This window comes from Hyla sarda, chromosome 9 (genome assembly GCF_029499605.1).
Source record: "Hyla sarda isolate aHylSar1 chromosome 9, aHylSar1.hap1, whole genome shotgun sequence".
NCBI classification, from domain to species: Eukaryota; Metazoa; Chordata; class Amphibia; order Anura; family Hylidae; genus Hyla; species Hyla sarda.
In genome coordinates, this window is record NC_079197.1 from 151,618,112 (window position 1) to 151,638,307 (window position 20,196).

The 20,196-nt window shown below is 47.5% G+C and overlaps 2 protein-coding genes across 3 annotated transcripts in view; one reads left to right on the forward strand and one right to left on the reverse strand.

The window, feature by feature from the left end:
* Positions 1-20,196, reverse strand: part of LOC130290458 (zinc finger protein 554-like) — a 68,177-nt gene that overhangs the window by 37,794 nt on the left and 10,187 nt on the right. Inside the window, exon 1 of one of the 2 annotated variants that reach the window (XM_056538109.1) lies at positions 15,117-15,184. The exons of the other annotated variant lie outside the window; for it this stretch is intronic. The gene's annotated coding sequence lies outside the window, so the exon portion shown is untranslated. Of the gene's footprint in view, positions 1-15,116; positions 15,185-20,196 lie in introns of those variants that run through there. 2 annotated transcript variants of the gene reach the window in all.
* LOC130290457 (zinc finger protein 432-like) overlaps positions 1-20,196 on the forward strand; it is a 37,207-nt gene that overhangs the window by 10,141 nt on the left and 6,870 nt on the right. The window contains exons 2-7 of the mRNA XM_056538106.1: positions 10,091-10,198; positions 10,888-10,947; positions 11,116-11,263; positions 15,937-16,032; positions 16,178-16,297; positions 16,430-16,516. Of these exons, the coding sequence (XP_056394081.1) occupies positions 10,121-10,198; positions 10,888-10,947; positions 11,116-11,263; positions 15,937-16,032; positions 16,178-16,297; positions 16,430-16,516 (589 nt within the window). The 5' untranslated portion in view covers positions 10,091-10,120. The remainder of the gene's footprint in view (positions 1-10,090; positions 10,199-10,887; positions 10,948-11,115; positions 11,264-15,936; positions 16,033-16,177; positions 16,298-16,429; positions 16,517-20,196) is intronic.

The following is a 20,196-nucleotide window of genomic DNA, read 5'->3' on the forward strand; positions in this document are numbered from 1 at the left end:
TGATGGGGGCATTATATGTGAGAAGCACATGATGGGGGCATTATATGTGAGGGGCGCATGATGGGGGCATTATATGTGAGGGGCGCATGATGGGGGCATTATATGTGAGGAGCGTATGATGGGGGCATTATATGTGAGGAGCGTATGATGGGGGCATTATATGTGAGGGGCGCATGATGGGGGCATTATATGTGAGAAGCACATGATGGGAATCATTATATGTGAGCGGCGCATGATGGGGCATTATATGTGAGGGGCGCATGATGGTAGCATTATATATGAGGGGCGCATGATGGGAGCATTACGTGTGAGGGGCGCATGATGGGGGCATTATATGTGAGGGGCGCATGATGGGGGCATTATATGTGAGGGGTGCATGATGGGGGCATTATATATGAGGGGCGCATGATGGGGGCATTATATGTGAGGGGTGCATGATTGGGGCATTATATATGAGGGGCGCATGATGGGGGCATTATATATGAGGGGCGCATGATGGGAGCATTATATGTGAGGAGTGTATGATGGGGACATTATATGTGTGGGGCACATGATGGGGGCATTATATGTGAGGGGCGCATGAAGGGGGCATTATATGTGAGGGGCTCATGATGGGGGCATTATATGTGAGGGGCTCATGATGGGGGCATTATATGTGAGGGGCTCATGATGGGGGCATTATATGCGAGGGGCGCATGATGGGGCATTATATGTGAGGGGCGCATGATGGGGGCATTATATGTGAGGGGCGCATGATGGGGCATTATATGTGAGGGGCGCATGATGGGGGCATTATATGTGAGGGGCGCATGATGGGGGCATCATATGTGAGGGGCGCATGATGGGGGCATTATATGTGAGGGGCGCATGATGGGGGCATTATTTGTGAGGGGCATATGATTGGGGCATTATATGTGAGTGGCGCATAATGGGGGGGCATTATATGTCAGGGGCGCATGATGGGGGCATTATATGTGAGGGGCGCATGTTGGGGGCATTATATGTGAGGGGCGCATGATGGAGGCATTTATATGTGAGGGGCGTATGATAGGGGCATTATATGTGAGGGGCACATGATGGGGGCATTATATGTGTGGGGTGCATGATGGGGGCATTATATGTGAGGAGCGTTTGATGGGGGCATTATATGTGAGGGGCACATGATGGGGGCCTTATATATGTTGGGCGCATGATGGGGACATTATATGTAAGGGGTGCATGATGGGGGCATTATATGTGAGGGGTGAAGGATGGGGGCATTATATGTGTGGGGCGCATGATGGGGGCATTATATGTGTGGGGCGCATGATGGGGGCATTATATGTGAGGAGCGTATGATGGGGCATTATATGTGAGGAGCGTATGATGGGGGCATTATATGTGAGGGGTGCATGATGGGGGCATTATATGTGAGAAGCACATGATGGGGATCATTATATGTGAGGGGCGCATGATGGCATTATATGTGAGGGGCGCATGATGGGGGCATTATATGTGAGGGGCACATGATGGGGGCATTATATGTGAGGGGCGCATGATGGGGGCATTATATGTGAGGGGCGCATGATGGGGGCATTATATGTGAGGGGCGCATGATGGGGGCATTATATGTGAGGGGCGCATGATGGGGGCATTATATGTGAGGGGCGCATGATGGGGGCATTATATGTGAGGGGTGCATGACAGGGGCATTATATGTGAGGGGCGCATGATGGGGGCATTATATGTGAGTGGCGCATGATGGGGGCATTATATGTGAGCGGTGCATGATGGGGGCATTATATGTGAGGGGCGCATGATGGGGGCATTATATGTGAGGGGCACATGATGGGGGCATTATATGTGAGGGGCACATGATGGGGGCATTATATGTGAGGGGCACATGATGGGGGCATTATATGTGAGGGGCACATGATGGGGGCATTATATGTGAGGGGCACATGATGGGGGCATTATATGTGAGGGGCACATGATGGGGGCATTATATGTGAGGGGCACATGATGGGGGCATTATATGTGAGGGGCACATGATGGGGGCATTATATGTGAGGGGCGCATGATGGGGGCATTATATGTGAGGGGCGCATGATGGGGGCATTATATGTGAGGGGCACATGATGGGGGCATTATATGTGAGGGGCACATGATGGGGGCATTATATGTGAGGGGCGCACAATGGGGCATGATATGTGAGGGGCGCATGATGGGGGCATTATATGTGAGGGGCACATGATGAGGGCATTATATGTGAGGGGCACATGATGAGGGCATTATATGTGAGGGGCGCACAATGGGGCATTATATGTGAGGGGCACATGATAGGGGCATTATATGTGAGGGACACATGATGAGGGCATCATATGTGAGGGGCGCATGATGGGGGCATTATATGTGAGGAGCGTATGATGGGGGCATTATATGTGAGGGGCACATGATGGGGGCATTATTTGTGAGGGGCGCATGAAGGGGGCATTATATGTGAGGGGCGCATGATGGGGGCCTTATATATGTTGGGCGCATGATGGGGACATTATATGTAAGGGGTGCATGATGGGGGCATTATATGTGAGGGGTGAAGGATGGGGGCATTATATGTGTGGGGCGCATGATGGGGGCATTATATGTGTGGGGCGCATGATGGGGGCATTATATGTGAGGAGCGTATGATGGGGCATTATATGTGAGGAGCGTATGATGGGGGCATTATATGTGAGGGGTGCATGATGGGGGCATTATATGTGAGAAGCACATGATGGGGATCATTATATGTGAGGGGCGCATGATGGCATTATATGTGAGGGGCGCATGATGGGGGCATTATATGTGAGGGGCACATGGTGGGGGCATTATATGTGAGGGGCGCATGATGGGGGCATTACATGTGAGGGGCGCATGATGGGGGCATTATATGTGAGGGGCGCATGATGGGGGCATTATATGTGAGGGGTGCATGATGGGGGCATTATATGTGAGGGGCGCATGATGGGGGCATTATATGTGAGGGGCGCATGATGGGGGCATTATATGTGAGCGGTGCATGATGGGGGCATTATATGTGAGGGGCGCATGATGGGGGCATTATATGTGAGTGGCGCATGATGGGGACATTATATGTGAGGGGCGTATGATGGGGGCATTATATGTGAGGGGCGTATGATGGGGCATTATATGTGAGGGGTGCATGATGGGGGCATTATATGTGAGGGGCACATGATGGGGGCATTATATGTGAGGGGCACATGATGGGGGCATTATATGTGAGGGGCACATGATGGGGGCATTATATGTGAGGGGCACATGATGGGGGCATTATATGTGAGGGGCACATGATGGGGGCATTATATGTGAGGGGCACATGATGGGGGCATTATATGTGAGGGGCACATGATGGGGGCATTATATGTGAGGGGCACATGATGGGGGCATTATATGTGAGGGGCACATGATGGGGGCATTATATGTGAGGGGCGCATGATGGGGGCATTATATGTGAGGGGCGCATGATGGGGGCATTATATGTGAGGGGCACATGATGGGGGCATTATATGTGAGGGGCACATGATGGGGGCATTATATGTGAGGGGCGCACAATGGGGCATTATATGTGAGGGGCGCATGATGGGGGCATTATATGTGAGGGGCACATGATGAGGGCATTATATGTGAGGGGCACATGATGAGGGCATTATATGTGAGGGGCGCACAATGGGGCATTATATGTGAGGGGCACATGATAGGGGCATTATATGTGAGGGACACATGATGAGGGCATATGTGAGGGGCGCATGATGGGAGCATTATATGTGAGGAGCGTATGATGGGGGCATTATATGTGAGGGGCACATGATGGGGGCATTATTTGTGAGGGGCGCATGAAGGGGGCATTATATGTGAGGGGCGCATGATGGGGGCATTATATGTGAGGGGCGCATGATGGCATTATATGTGAGGGGCGCATGATGGGGGCATTATATGTGAGGGGCGCATGATGGCATTATATGTGAGGGGCGCATGATGGGGGCATTATATGTGAGGGGCACATGATGGGGGCATTATATGTGAGTGGCGCATGATTGGGGCATTACATGTGAGGGGCGCATGATGGGGGCATTATATGTGAGGGGCGCATGATGGGGGCATTATATGTGAGGGGCGCATGATGGGGGCATTATATGTGAGGGGCGCATGATGGGGGCATTATATGTGAGGGGCGTATGATGGGGGCATTATATGTGAGGGGCGCATGATGGGGGCATTATATGTGAGGGGCGCATGATGGGGGCATTATTTGTGAGCGGTGCATGATGGGGGCATTATATGTGAGGGGCGCATGATGGGGGCATTATATGTGAGTGGCGCATGATGGGGACATTATATGTGAGGGGCGTATGATGGGGGCATTATATGTGAGGGGCGTATGATGGGGCATTATATGTGAGGGGTGCATGATGGGGGCATTATATGTGAGGGGCACATGATGGGGGCATTATATGTGAGGGGCACATGATGGGGGCATTATATGTGAGGGGCACATGATGGGGGCATTATATGTGAGGGGCACATGATGGGGGCATTATATGTGAGGGGCACATGATGGGGGCATTATATGTGAGGGGCACATGATGGGGGCATTATATGTGAGGGGCACATGATGGGGGCATTATATGTGAGGGGCACATGATGGGGGCATTATATGTGAGGGGCGCATGATGGGGGCATTATATGTGAGGGGCGCATGATGGGGGCATTATATGTGAGGGGCACATGATGGGGGCATTATATGTGAGGGGCACATGATGGGGGCATTATATGTGAGGGGCGCACAATGGGGCATTATATGTGAGGGGCGCATGATGGGGGCATTATATGTGAGGGGCACATGATGAGGGCATTATATGTGAGGGGCACATGATGAGGGCATTATATGTGAGGGGCGCACAATGGGGCATTATATGTGAGGGGCACATGATAGGGGCATTATATGTGAGGGACACATGATGAGGGCATCATATGTGAGGGGCGCATGATGGGAGCATTATATGTGAGGAGCGTATGATGGGGGCATTATATGTGAGGGGCACATGATGGGGGCATTATTTGTGAGGGGCGCATGAAGGGGGCATTATATGTGAGGGGCGCATGATGGGGGCATTATATGTGAGGGGCGCATGATGGCATTATATGTGAGGGGCGCATGATGGGGGCATTATATGTGAGGGGCACATGATTGGGGCCCAGCCTCACCCAGCCGCTACTTCCAGTGGCCCCCAGATAATTTGAGTTTGAGACCCCTGGTCTAGATAATTAAGGCTGGTTATGCTGGGACTTCTTGTTCCACATCTGCACTGCACACCATATTTAGACTGATCTGATAAATCTGAAATTCCCTATAAAATGCTGCATATGGTGACACAGAATATGGACACATTGGTTTCCCCACATGCTGGTGGAGAATAAAATGTGAACTTTCCCTTAATCCTGCTGTAAACGTGATTGTCCGTCATGTTCCCCTCATACAGGGAATACTGGGTATTGCAGTCCTAATGCAATCCCCCTTCTCCCTTCTCCCAGCTAAACTACTACAAATCCCACAATTCCCAGAATGATATTATTCAACATCACTTCCTCTCAGAATCCTATTTGACTGCAAGGTATGGGCTGAACTGCTTTGTTAGATGAGTGTTTGTGTGTGTGTAGTCTATGTATTTGTATGTGCTCACATACCCTCCATCATGTTACATGACAGCTAGATGACTGTGTGTGTGTATGGAAATAAAGACTGGGAGGCTGCACATCCGCAGAGGTGTCTGGGTGCTTGGATTCAGGCACATGAGAAGAAGATGCAGAATGTTCACATAATAGGATTGGACGTTTTATGCATGCGGTTTTATTTGGGATTTTTCATGCAATGTTTCACTCTGCTTAGAGTACTCGTAATAATTCATCATTTTTGCATAATCGCTTTAAATAGTTTTTTTTCTTCTCCTCAATAAAATAAAAATCATATCTGTATTATGCTCATTAGATAGATTGCTGGTGGTCATTTACTGTGGTACTTACAGGAAATGTCTTCTCAGAAAATCACCTATTGTTTAAACGTTCACGTTTTTAAAGATTTTAAGAAAGTTAAACATATCTTTTATTTTTTTATTAATTTTTTCTGTTTTACTATCTATATTTTAAAATAATCAGTAAATGTGGCATTTTTTTTTGTCTGGCCATTAGACTAAAAAGGGTATTCCGTGATTTTTTTATTTTTTTTATTTGACTATGCTACAGGGGCTGTAAAGTGAGTATAGTTCATAATATAGTTTCTGTACCTGTGTGTGATGGTGGTCTCGCAGTTCTTCTGGTATTTTCCCCCAATATTTATTTTTAACAGCATACAAAATTATTCAGGTCTTCCCAGGTTGCAGTGCGGCCGAGACATGACATCTCTAACAAAGGGAGCCGGTCCTGCTTCAATGGGTGGAGCGACCACTGGGTGGGATAGAGATTATTCTGCAATTAATTGTATTTTTGCAACAGCTGGAGGCACCCTGGTTAGAAAACACTGGTCTTTCGAATGGAATGCAGCTCATTTGTGTTTTAACGGGTGGGGTGGCTGATGTCTGAGAAGGAGGAAATTGGCTTCAAATTTCCAAAATAGGAACTATGGGATTTTTAGTTTGAAAGAACTAACTCCAACAGGAAATAACCAGTTTCCAAAAAATAGCCACAGTGTTATGGTAATCTCACAACATTTAGCCCCAAGACAAGCAAAGATCCTTCCTAAGCATGGCTAGGTAAGTACTAAATCACCTTATTGAGGATAACCCCTTTAAAACTAGGCTGAGATCTCCTGTTCTGTCTATAATCATAAAGAGGAGGCTGCTGGAAAGTGTTCTGTACATCACTACAGTGAAAAGTGACACCAGTAGATAGTGAAGGCAGACAATAGCTTAAAGCGCAACTGTCATGGAAATTATACCCCCAGACTAATAACATGACAGTATAGATGATGATACGTGTAATGCAGCTGTACTTTTGGCTGCTCTTTATCACTCTTTATCGGCCAGAAAATAGTTTTATCCTGCGGTCAGCAACAGTCTGATAGGCGTGGCTGGGGATCGTAATGCCCCATCTCTTCCACACCTATCCCCTGTAAGTGCCCGTACTCCTCTTCTTTTTTCTCATGGTGCCGGTGTGAGGTGAGAGGAGACGCGCTGCTTCTGCTTTCACTACAGGCAGGCGCACTGAGCTGGCGGCAGACAACGGGAGCGAGCTCTGTGCCTCTAGTGAAAGCAGAAGCAGCGCGTCTCCGGCACCATGAGAAGAAAGAAGAGGAGTACGGGCACTGTATATCATATAACATAAAGATGCACATTATATGTATAGGCTCAGTGGAGTCACGCCGGCCCGCACATCATGGACATTGGGGGGTGGGGACCTGTGTGTCAATCACACGGTGGTCCAGCGCTCACTTACAGGGAATAGGCGTGGCGGAGGTGGGGCATTACGATCCCCAGCCACGCCTATCCGACTGTTGCTGACCGCAGGATAAAACTATTTTCTGGCCGATAAAGAGTGATAAAGAGCAGCCAAAAGTACAGCTGCATTACACGTATCATCATCTATACTATCATGTTATTAGTCTGGGGGCATAATTTCCATGACAGTTGCGCTTTAAAGCGTTACTTTCCTTAGAAACAACTTTTTTCCATTTATTATTTCCTTAAAAACTAAGCATTTCCTAATATACTTCATTAAAAAAAATTTATTGCTAAAGATGTGAAAAGAGCATTTTAAGAAATGGCCACTAGGGGGTCTCTGTCTTTTTAATTTCACAAACGAACCCTGAAAATTAAGTCTTTTTGGTCCATCAAAAAATATTATATCCATTCTGTGCCTAAGAGCATAGACAAGATGTAGACAGCTTGCAGCCTTTATAAAAAGAAGCATTTCCATGCACAGTGACAAACAATACAAGGTGCTAAACTATAATTTTTATGGTCATTTTATGAACTTATTTCTTGTGTATTTGCACCATATAGGTTTCACATGGCTGCTTAAGGGTTATAAAAAGCATGTGTTTTGGTTACAAAGCTGTGAAAATTAAAAAATCTTTATTTTTTGAAACAAAATGCATTTATTTCTTCTGTTCTATTATATAGATCATGCATTTAGGCAGAAAACTTTGCAAATGTAAAAATGTTTGTGCAGACCTCAAGGGAGGGGGGAGGAGCTCATCATACTCCAGGGGAAATGCACCCTCCCCCCAACCTCTCAGAGAAATTCAGTATTACAGTAATACATAGATTAAAATGTGTTTTACATATTAACACATGCATAGTATTATGCATACAGGTCTAATTTAAGCATTTTTTTTAAAAATGTTCCTACTAATGACAGTATTGCTTTAAGCTCAGAGTTCAGCCTCCCCCTCCTCTGCTAATGAATTCTGTACAGCTCACAGAACATGCCCAGAAGCCTTTACCATTTAAATTAATGTGACAGCTCTAAATGCTGTTAAAAACACCTTACTCAAGATGGCTACCCCATAATAATGTACAAAAAATGAAATAAAAAAAATTACAGTGGCGGCGTCCGGAACACGGAAGCTTGAAGCTTCTGCATTCGTGATGTCATGCCACGCCCCCTCCATTTATGTCTATAGAAGGGGGTTGATGGCTAGTACATAGCCCTCACGCCTCCTCCCATAGACGTGAATGGAGAGGGCGTGGCGGCTTGTATCGCCAGTCATCGGCCACGGAGTGGAGTTCGCTCTGTGCACCCAATGACAGGGGTGCTGCTGCGGAGATCACGGGGGTCCCCGGAATAGGGGATAAGATGTTTTCAGCGTAGTCTCCTTTTAAGTATATTCAACACTAATATTTCAGTATGAAGCACATTTTTTTATAAGCCATATATACTGTTTTATTTTTTTCAGGGCACTACCCTCAACTAGAATTAAAGCAGTAAATTTAAAGTGTCCTTAACAAAAAAAAAAAAAAAAGCTTTTGACGTCCGAAGGACACATCCTAAGTTTTTATTAGTCAGAGCCTACGTGCTTAGACTCTGACCAATGATGAGAACAAACAAGAAGATAAGCGCACAGCCCTATGATAGGGATACACCATAAGGGTAGGGTCACTCCTGTGACATCCACAGCGTGAAATATACTGCGCATGCTCTGAGGGCAGTCACGAGAGCAAGCTTCCTGCTGCTGTTGGGTGGCTCTGTGTGTCTGCTTGTTACTGCCAGTGGGAAATCCACCATTACGAGCAGACACGCAGAGCTACCTGGCCGCAGCAGGGAGCTCGCTCTTGTGACTGCTGTTGGCGCATCCGCAGTGTAAAATACATTGTGCATGAGCTTCATGTAACTCTACCCTAAGGGCAGATTTGATTATAAACTTGCAGGATGGTTCCCGCTGGGAGTTTAAATGGGGGTGGGCTCTCTGCGGCACATTTTTAGGAGTGGAATTTCTGCTACTGGAAATTTGCTGCAGACTCCATTGCAGTCAATGGGGTCTGTGGCAATTTTTCTGCTGCCAAAAATCTACCCTGGAGAGCCCACCGCCATTTAAACTCCCAGCAGGAAACATGCTGCGAGTTTACAATCAAATCTGCCTGTGTGAACAAGCCCCTAGGGTGGGGTCACACATGCTGTATTTTGCTGCATATTCCCTTCTGTGTATTTTCCTACCCAGTGAAGTCAATGGGTAGCAAAATCAGCTTTGCATTTTGCTACCCATTTGGGGAGATTTATCAAAACCTGTGCAGAGGAAAAGTTGCCCAGTTGCCCATAGCAACCAATCAGATCGCTTCTTTCATTTTTAACAAACAGTATTTTCCAAACAGTGAGCCTCCGTCTGTTGCAAAACTACAACTCTCAGCATGCCCAGACAGTCAACAGATGTCCGGGCATGCTGGGGGTTGTAGTTTTTCAAGAGCTGGAGACACACTGTTTGGAAAACACTGTTTTAAAGGGGTACTCCGCTGAATCAAGGTGCTGTGTTAACTAGTAGCACCACATATAGCAGGAGAAATGCTCTGCACCCAATGTACTTATTGCCGATAAACCTAACTTTGCTGTGTCCTTCTTCTAGGTGTCATACCTGCAGCTTCAAAGTCACAAAATGAAAAAGGAAAAGAAGAATTTCACTGAGAGGATCTTGAATCACGCCCTGGGAATCATTTACTTGCTGACGGGAGAGGTGAAGAATTTAATAAAATACCTTAAAGGGGTACTCCGCTGCTCAGCATTTGGAACAAACTGTTCCGAACGCTGGAGCCAGGAGCTCGTGATGTCATAGCCTTGCCCCCCTCATGATGTCACGCCCTGCCCCCTCAATGCAAGTCTATGGGAGTGGGCGTGACAGCTGTCACGCCCCCTCCCATAGACTTGCATTGAGGGAGCGGGCGTGATGTCATGAGGAGGCGGGGCTATTATGTCACGAGCTCCCGGCTCCAGCGTTCGGAACACTTTGTTCCAAACGCTGAGCAGCGGAGTACCCCTTTAAGGCTAGGTTCATAGTGCGGAATCTCCGGACAGAAAATTTCCACCTGGAGATTGCGAGTGCGGCCAGCGCTGACTGAATCAGGACCGCGCGGACACTGCTGTCTCCAATGTGTTCCGCGAGCAAATTCCGTTTAACAAATTCCGAAGTGTGAATTTAGTGAACGGAAACCCATTCACTATACAGTACATTTTAGTAAGCGGAATTTCTGCCTGCAATTTCAAAGCGGAAATTCCTTAGTGTGAGCCTAGCCTAATATGCATTCCTAGGCCTTCATGGCATGTGCCCTATTCAGGGCTTATATACACTATAGTGTGTAAACACAGCCTTATTGTTTAATGTTTTACATTCATTTATACCTAAATTGTCTCTTTTTTATTGATTAGGAATATGTCATCGTAAAGAAGAATTCTCCTCACAACGCCTCCCACCTGCTAACTGGAGAGGTAAGTATTGAGGTTGCGTACCCTGTGTTGCTGTGAAGATTTAGCCAAAGAGTTAAAAAAAAAAAAAAAAAAAAAAAGATATTCCCCGTTGTAGAGATTTCGCTATCACAAGGTTTTGTTTTGTAAGGAAGTTTGTTTAAACCTTTGATTAAAACTTTTGCATTTTAGGTGCCAATAAAATGTGGGGATATCTCTATATACTTCTCAATGGAAGAATGGGACTTCATAGAGGAACATAAGGATCTCTATCAGGAAGTAGCATTGAAGACTTCAAAGATAGTACGTTCGTCTGAAGTCTTAGAAGATGTGTTTGCAGGTGAGTAAACTGTTCTCAACAATACCTGTGTGACAGTGGTCTGAATAGTATAGGATGAAGAAAGGATGAATCCAGCGCTGACCTCATGCGATTCAATTCTTTATGAAAGCACCGACAGATACAGAATAAAAGTGACGCGTTTCAGCCAGGTAACCTAGCCTTACTCATACAGTCACGCAGTATGAGTAAGGCTAGGAAACCTGGCTGAAACGCGTCACTTTTATTCTGTATCTGCCGGTGCTTTAATAAAGACTTGAATCAAGACTTGAATTTTTTTTTTTTTTTTGTTTGAACAGGTTGTCTGCACTCTTCCCCACCCCCTCAGCCCAACCCTATATAAGTAGTAGTTAGCTACACAAGGGCCTTTTCTTTCCTGGCAGCCTACCAGTCTGACTGGGAGAGCATGGTAAGTGTGCTATTATACCTTGTTCACACTGGTGTGGTGCAGTGCGGCGTCCGTTGCTGCCGTGTCTGCGGGTAGGTGCGACCCATGGACTGGTTTGAGTGGCATTGGGGCCGCTCTGCCAGTGGGTCGATCCCCCTGTGGGCACTGGTGTCGCAGCGGTGGTGGTCGCCGCCCAGTGCTACGCCATTTTATGCTAGGGACTTTAGGGACCCACTCTAAATAGGTGGCCTTGACGTGGCCAGTGGACTTGTACTTTTTGATCAAAACGTATATACTAACAACCTGTTAGTTTTTGAAATTATGCTGAGAAGCAATTAGATCATAGTGCAAGATTGTAGATGTGCGACCATGTCTGTTTTCTACCTGAATTCACAAAGACTTGAATCACATGAGGTCTGCGCTGGATTCATCCTTTCTTCATCCTATTCTACTAGTGTTGGGTTGCACCGATCCGAACATGGGCTGATGGCATATTTGGGGTGATCTGATGAATGCTGCTATTTTACAGTGGTCTGAGTAGTGGTTTGTGTAAGGCCAGGTGCCTCTGGCCGAAACGCGTCACCTCCATGCTTACCTACTGTACTGTGTGCTATCCTCTATAATCTATTGATATATATATATATATATATATATATGCCATTTTATCATTGAGAAAGAGACAGTGCTAGTCTTGAAACGCGTTTGTGGCTTAATAAATGAACAGTCTCACAATTCAACGTGTACTGTGAAATCTTTGAACACGGATTGCGCCGTTGAAACCCAGATCCTTTTTTGAAGTTTCTTCTACCATTGTATCCTTTGATCGGCGTGGGTGGCTGCACCGTGCCTACACGCTATAAGAGGTGGTTGTACCTAACACACAACCCCAAAAGGTGAGCATAACCGCCTCATTACTGCATTCAGCACTCCCATAAGAAGCTCTGCTATCTTTTGCAAAGATACAGCCCTCCTATCATCTATAATAAATGCATGTTTTAGCTTTGAGCTGCTGCACTGGACTGACATTTCTTCTTCTATCTCATATTATCGGTGAGGTCCACACCTGTCCTTGACGCAGCAGGCCATGCTGGGAGAGCTAACTTTTCCTTTCTCCTAGATTGATTTGCTACAGAAAAATCTGCAGCAAAATCTGTTTTTTGGTATGAATTTTGTTCCAGATGGGCATTCCGCAGCAGCAGAGTCCCATTGATTTCAATAGCATTCTGCTGCACTGTTCACATGGCAGAATTTGTGCTGCTTTAAAAACCTTAATTCCGGCATCTGCAAAAACATTGAACCTTTTCATTGTTTTTGCACATTCCACAAGGAAATAGATTGCCATCTATAAGACGCCACATTTCCGAGCCGTCCTAGCGCTGGCATGTTCTACCTGCAATCCACTGTCTGTGGAATGTCAGCATGGAAGTTTTCCGTGTGGACATTCTGCCGTGGGAACATACCCTAAAGCAATTTCGTGTGCATTTGTGCACTAAACAGATTTAGGGTACGATCACACGTACATAATATGCTGCTAATTATGTTACTAATAAGTTACTATTATGTTGCAGTTATTCCGCAGTGAGTTTCAATGGGGGGGTGGGTTCTCTGTGGGAGATTTTTGGTAGCAGAATTTCTGGAATGGGGTCTGTGGCAGATTTTTTGCAGCTGATTTTCCACTGACTGAATCTACAGCGGAGAGCCTTCCCTCATTTAAAGGGGTTGTGCGCTGCCCTAACTTTCGGAGCTCCGCTCACAGTGTCCGGAAGTTCATTACTCCGAACGCTGTGTGCGGGCTTCCGTGTTCGCGGGCTCCGGGCATGACGTCTCGCCCGGCCCCTCGTGATGTCTCGCCCGCCCCCTCAACGAAAGTCTATGGGAAGGGGGCACGACCGCTATCACGCCACCTTCCCATAGACTTTGGTAGAGGGGGCGAGCGTGACGTCACGAGGGGCCGGGCGTGACGTCACGCCCGGCAGCCGCGAACACGGAAGCCCGCACACAGCGTTTGGAGTAATGAACGTCCGGACGCTGTGAGCGGAGCTCCGAAATTCAGGGCAGCGCACAACCCCTTTAAACCCGCTGGGATCTCACAATAAAATCAGCCCATGTGAGTCCTTAGGGTATGTTCATATGAGTGGCTATAGAAGCAAGTTTGGAGCAAGTTACCTGCTGCGAGTTTAAACCGCTGTAAGTTTTCCAGCTGCTGCGGATTTTCTGCTGTGACTTATACTCACAGCGGGAAACACGCTTCTAAATCCTCCTGTGTGTACCCTAAGGCTACGTATCCACTTGTTTGTTTGTTTTTTTAAACGCCACAAATGCTGCACTATGTTTTTTTTTTCTTTTTGGTGAAAAAATGCTGAGGCCAGATATTAGCTGCAGGTCAATAGGGGTTTATGAAATGCCAAACCCACTTGACGTTTCTTTAATCCTGATGTTTTTCAGCACTTTTGGGCTCAGCGGGCAAATTTCCAAATCACAGCATTTTGAGACTAAAGCTTTTTTTTATTTTTTTAATAAAATCTTGGCGTTTCTCTCCTATAGAAGTCTATGGGAATGCATAAACCTCGTTAAAAACTCAATGTGGGGTTTGCATTGGCATTTAAAATTTTTTTTTTTTATATTACAGAATTAAATAAAAAGGGTAGGCACATGAATAATTGCTAAAGGAGAAAAAAAACAAGTTTCCACACAAAAGAAAAAATGGCAAAATTCCGATTCTGGCGTTCTCAGATATAATCGACATGTCTATTCTTTCTGCGGATTCCGCTCGGAAATGCATTGCTGTCTATGACATTTTCGGACGAGTGTACATAACTAACTGTAGATTTTCCATGCAGACATTTGTATGGCAGATCTGCAGCAAAATAAATTACCAAACTCATATACACACAGTGAACATTTTTCTGACTGAAATTCACCTGTGATGATTCTCTGTCACCGACAGAAGATGTGACTGAAAGGAGAAACAATCCGCAGGTAGAAGTTACCGTATATACTCGAGTAAAATTTATTATAGACATTGGGGAAGATTTATTAAAACCTGTCCAGAGGAGAAGTTGCTGAGTTGCCCATAGCAACCAATCAGATCACTTCTTTCATTTTTAACAAGGCCTCTGCAAAATGAAAGTAGCGATGTGATTGGTTGCTATGGGCAACTGGTCAACTTTTCCTCTGGATGGGTTTTGATAAATCTCCCCCTATAAGTGTAGGGTGGGAAATACATCATCCCCCCTGTCATCATCCCCCCGTCATCATCCAGACCCCCGTCATTAACACCCCCGTCATCATCACCCTGTCATCATCCCCCCCCCCTTCATCATCACCGCCTGTCAATCCCTTCATCAGTCAGCCATCAGCTGTCCCGGCATGCTGGGAGTTGTAGTTTTGCAACATCTGGAGGTCCGCAGGTTGAAGACCACTGCGGCCTTCGTCATCATCCAGACCCCCCTTTAGTTTTCTACTCACCTTCCCTCGGTGGGAAGGAAGGGTGAGCTGGTCCGGTGCCATCTATGCTGCAGGGACCGTCCGTTGGGGAGGGTTAGTCGTTCCGGGCTGTCCATCTTCACCGTGAGGCCCTTTTCTCCGCTCCAGGCCGGCCCCGGACTAGTGACGTTGCCTTGACGATGACGCACAGGGACGTTCATGCGCAGGGACACTGCGCACGGACGTCCCTGTGCGTCGTTGTCAAGGCAACGTCACTAGTCCAGGGCCGGTCAGATGATGACGAAGGCCGCAGTGGTCTTCAACCTGCGGACCTCCAGATGTTTCAAAACTACAACTCCCAGCATGCCCGGACAGCCGATGGCTGTCCGGGCATGCTGGGAGTTGTAGTTTTGTAACATCTGGAGGTCCGCAGATTGAAGACCACTGAGAAGGGATTGACTCGAGTATAAGCCGAGGGGGGCGTTTTCAGGAAGGAAAATCGTGCCGAAAAACTCGGCTTATACTCGAGTATATACGATACTCACAAGATCGGTTCAGGTTGGTGATAATTTATCTATTTAGAAACCTGTCTGCAGAATGGGAGTTTATATTTTTATATTGCAGACTTGTCGTGGATTTCCCCATTGATATCAATGGGATGTAAAAATCTGCAGCAAATCTGTAGCATTTCTTCATCAGTTCCATAGCAAACCTGCACCAATATCTGCACAGATTTTCATGTCGATTTTTTCCGCAAGTCTATCTAGTGTCCATTTATCCTTAGTGTCCACATTTATGTTTATAACTTCATTTTGATTTTTTTTTTTATAGTAAATTCATAACTTCATATTACAATTAACAGATGGTCCTGAACACGATGACGCTCCGTCACTGACGGAGGATGTGACTGAAAGGAGAAACAATCAGCAGGTAGAAGGGACTCACAAGATCTCTTCAGGTTGGTGATAATTTATCTTTTTAGGAACCTAATAAATAAAGGATAGGTTCATCTTTGGTGCGCCCACTCTTATATTTTAGAAAGGTTTCTATACTGTATTTTAGCAGTTTGTCCTTGGTAATAGGTTTTATGCCATATGTTTTAGTTACTCTACCAGACATTTTTACGGACAAACCGGAGACATCACTAGACGGTGAAAAAGTACAGTGCGAAACCAATGAAAATGACATTTTGCAAGTGGAAGTTGATTCAGAGACCTATATAGGTAAGTTCCTCTAAAGGTCCACAAAGTCAGGGTAAAGAAAGGCAACTCTGGTTTTCCCAGGTCCACACTTTTTACTTACAACACCTTCGGCATGGTCTACAATTGTAAAATGGATGTGTATGTTTTATGTAGGTGAATATTACCATAGACATATATCTGAAGCAGAGGAACACTTGGCAAGAATTCGGGAGAAGGAAATCCATGGTGATACTTGGGCAGGTAAGCAAGTATCCTACAGGGGGCTTCTTGTTCATATTGCATGCCCTAAGCAAAAATAAATAGAGCTTTTTGGCATGTTATATGCCATCTCTAGAGGTAGCCAAACATGAGATAGCTGTCAGCTGAACACTTGTGTGACGAACAACTATCTCTCCAGATCATCTGTTATGATGGATACACATTTTCGCTTAGCTTAGATGAGCGCTCATATGTTCTGAATAGAGTAGCAGTAAGCCTCTGCCAAACTCTGCTAGTGACATCTTAGCTTCCTTGTCTTCATCTGTCGGAGAAGAGTCGAAAGGCCCCCCATACACATAAGATGGTTGGCCAGTCCAACTCACACATGTTCTGGTCCCCAGTGCAATCCTCTTCCTGTTTCTGGGGCTCGACATGTTATGTTGCAGCTCAGTGTATCCATATATACACATGATGGGGAAATTCAATTATTAGACAAGACAGTTAATAAAGAGTATCCCATAGGGCAATCACTCATGAATCAGCAGGTATTTCCTTTCTGCTTCTTTATTTTCTTAAAGGAAAACTGTCAGATATTTTCTCCTGCACTATCCTCAGTACTGGTGGATAGTGCGGGAGACGCTGATTAAAACAAGCCCTACCTTACCCGGATCCGCCCGGCCGTTCGCCCGCAATTGTAGTTTTATTCTATGTGTATATCTTGCTGTAACTGGCACGGGCGGGGCTTCTGCAGATTAACTGGCACTGACGTCAGTGCCACTTATGAATATTCATCCCCCCTCCCTTCAGTTAGGAGCGGCGAAGACAGGGAGAGCTGGAGGGAGGGGGGATGAATATTCATAAGCGGCGCTGATGTCAGTGCCAGTTAACCTGCAGAAGCCACGCCCTTGCCAGTTACAGCAAGATGTACACACAGAATAAAACTACAATTGCGGGCAAACGGCTGGGTGGATCTGGGTAAGGTAGGGCTCATTTTAATCAGCATCTTCCGCACTATTCACCAATACTGTGGATAGTGCGAGAGAAAATATCTGACAGTTTTCCTTTAAAGACGATATGTTCTTTACAAAAGAGTAAATACAGACATGGCATGCTGCAGTCTTTGCTTACGTCCGACTCTCCCAGCCATGGATGTGACATGTGGTGTGGAGGACATGTCTACAGTGTCCATTTTAAGACATCGTCAGTCATCAGACGTAACTCCGTCCTCCGTAGGGTGAAACGGCGTCCCACCTCCTCCCTCAGACCAATCGCCATCAGCCGCAACTCCGTCTTCCCTCAGGTGAAACAGCGTCCCGCCTCCTCCCTCGGACCAATCGCCGTCAGTCGTCAGCTGCAACTACGCACTCCGTCATGTGAAACGGCGTCCCGCCTCCTCCCTCACACCAATCACCGTTGTTACGCCGAGCGCTCCGGGTCCCCGCTCCTCCCCGGAGCGCTCGCTACACTCTCCCCACTGCAGCGCTCCGGTCAGATCCACTGACCCGGGGCGCTGCGATTCCGCTTCCAGCCGGGATGCGATTCGCGATGCGGGTAGCGCCCGCTCGCGATGCGCACCCCGGCTCCCGTACCTGACTCGCTCTCCCTCGGTCCTGTCCCGGCGCGCGCGGCCCCGCTCCCTAGGGCGCGCGCGCGCCGGGTCTTTGCGATTTAAAGGGCCACTGCGCCGCTGATTGGCGCAGTGATTCCAATTAGTGTGTTCACCTGTGCACTTCCCTATATCACCTCACTTCCCCTGCACTCCCTTGCCGGATCTTGTTGCCATCGTGCCAGTGAAAGCGTTTCCTTGTGTGTTCCTAGCCTGTGTTCCAGACCTCCTGCCGTTGCCCCTGACTACGATCCTTGCTGCCTGCCCCGACCTTCTGCTACGTCCGACCTTGCTTCTGTCTACTCCCTTGTACCGCGCCTATCTTCAGCAGCCAGAGAGGTGAGCCGTTGCTAGTGGATACGACCTGGTCACTACCGCCGCAGCAAGACCATCCCGCTTTGCGGCGGGCTCTGGTGAAAACCAGTAGTGACTTAGAACCGATCCACTAGCACGGTCCACGCCAATCCCTCTCTGGCACAGAGGATCCACTACCTGCCAGCCGGCATCGTGACAGTAGATCCGGCCATGGATCCCGCTGAAGTTCCTCTGCCAGTTGTCGCTGACCTTACCACGGTGGTCGCCCAGCAGTCACAACAGATAGCGCAACAAGGCCAACAGCTGTCTCAACTGACCGTTATGCTACAGCAGTTACTACCACAGCTTCAGCAGTCATCTCCTCCGCCAGCTCCTGCACCTCCTCCGCAGCGAGTGGCCGCTCCTGGTCTACGCCTATCCTTGCCGGATAAATTTGATGGGGACTCTAAGTTTTGCCGTGGCTTTCTTTCCCAATGTTCCCTGCATCTGGAGATGATGTCGGACCAGTTTCCCACTGAAAGGTCTAAGGTGGCTTTCGTAGTCAGCCTTCTGTCTGGAAAAGCCCTGTCTTGGGCCACACCGCTCTGGGACCGCAATGACCCCGTCACTGCCTCTGTACACTCCTTCTTCTCGGAAATCCGAAGTGTCTTTGAGGAACCTGCCCGAGCCTCTTCTGCTGAGACTGCCCTGTTGAACCTGGTCCAGGGTAATTCTTCCGTTGGCGAGTATGCCGTACACTTCCGTACTCTTGCTTCAGAATTATCCTGGAATAATGAGGCCCTCTGCGCGACCTTTAAAAAAGGCCTATCCAGCAACATTAAAGATGTTCTGGCCGCACGAGAAATTCCTGCTAATCTACATGAACTCATTCACCTAGCCACTCGCATTGACATGCGTTTTTCCGAAAGGCGTCAGGAGCTCCGCCAAGATATGGACTCTGTTCGCACGAGGCGTTTCTTCTCCTCGGCTCCTCTCTCCTCTGGTCCCCTGCAATCCGTTCCTGTGCCTCCCGCCGTGGAGGCTATGCAGGTCGACCGGTCTCGCCTGACACCTCAAGAGAGGACACGACGCCGCATGGAGAACCTCTGCCTGTACTGTGCTAGTACCGAACACTTCCTGAGGGATTGTCCTATCCGTCCTCCCCGCCTGGAAAGACGTACGCTGACTCCGCACAAAGGTGAGACAGTCCTTGATGTCTACTCTGCTTCTCCACGTCTTACTGTGCCTGTGCGGATGTCTGCCTCTGCCTTCTCCTTCTCTACTGTGGCCTTATTGGACTCTGGATCTGCAGGAAATTTTATTTTGGCCTCTCTCGTCAACAAGTTCAACATCCCAGTGACCAGTCTCGCCAGACCCCTTTACATCAATTGTGTAAACAATGAAAGATTGGACTGTACCATACGTTTCCGCACGGAGCCTCTTCTAATGAGCATCGGATCTCATCACGAGAGGATTGAACTTTTGGTCCTCCCCAATTGCACCTCGGAAATTCTCCTTGGACTTCCCTGGCTTCAACTTCATTCCCCAACCCTGGATTGGTCCACTGGGGAGATCAAGAGTTGGGGGCCCTCTTGTTCCAAGGACTGTCTAAAACCGGTTCCCAGTAACCCTTGCCGTGACTCTGTGGTTCCTCCAGTAACCGGTCTCCCTAAGGCCTATATGGACTTCGCGGATGTTTTCTGCAAAAAACAAGCTGAGACTCTACCTCCTCACAGGCCTTATGATTGTCCTATCGACCTCCTCCCGGGCACTACTCCACCCCGGGGCAGAATTTATCCTCTCTCTGCCCCAGAGACTCTTG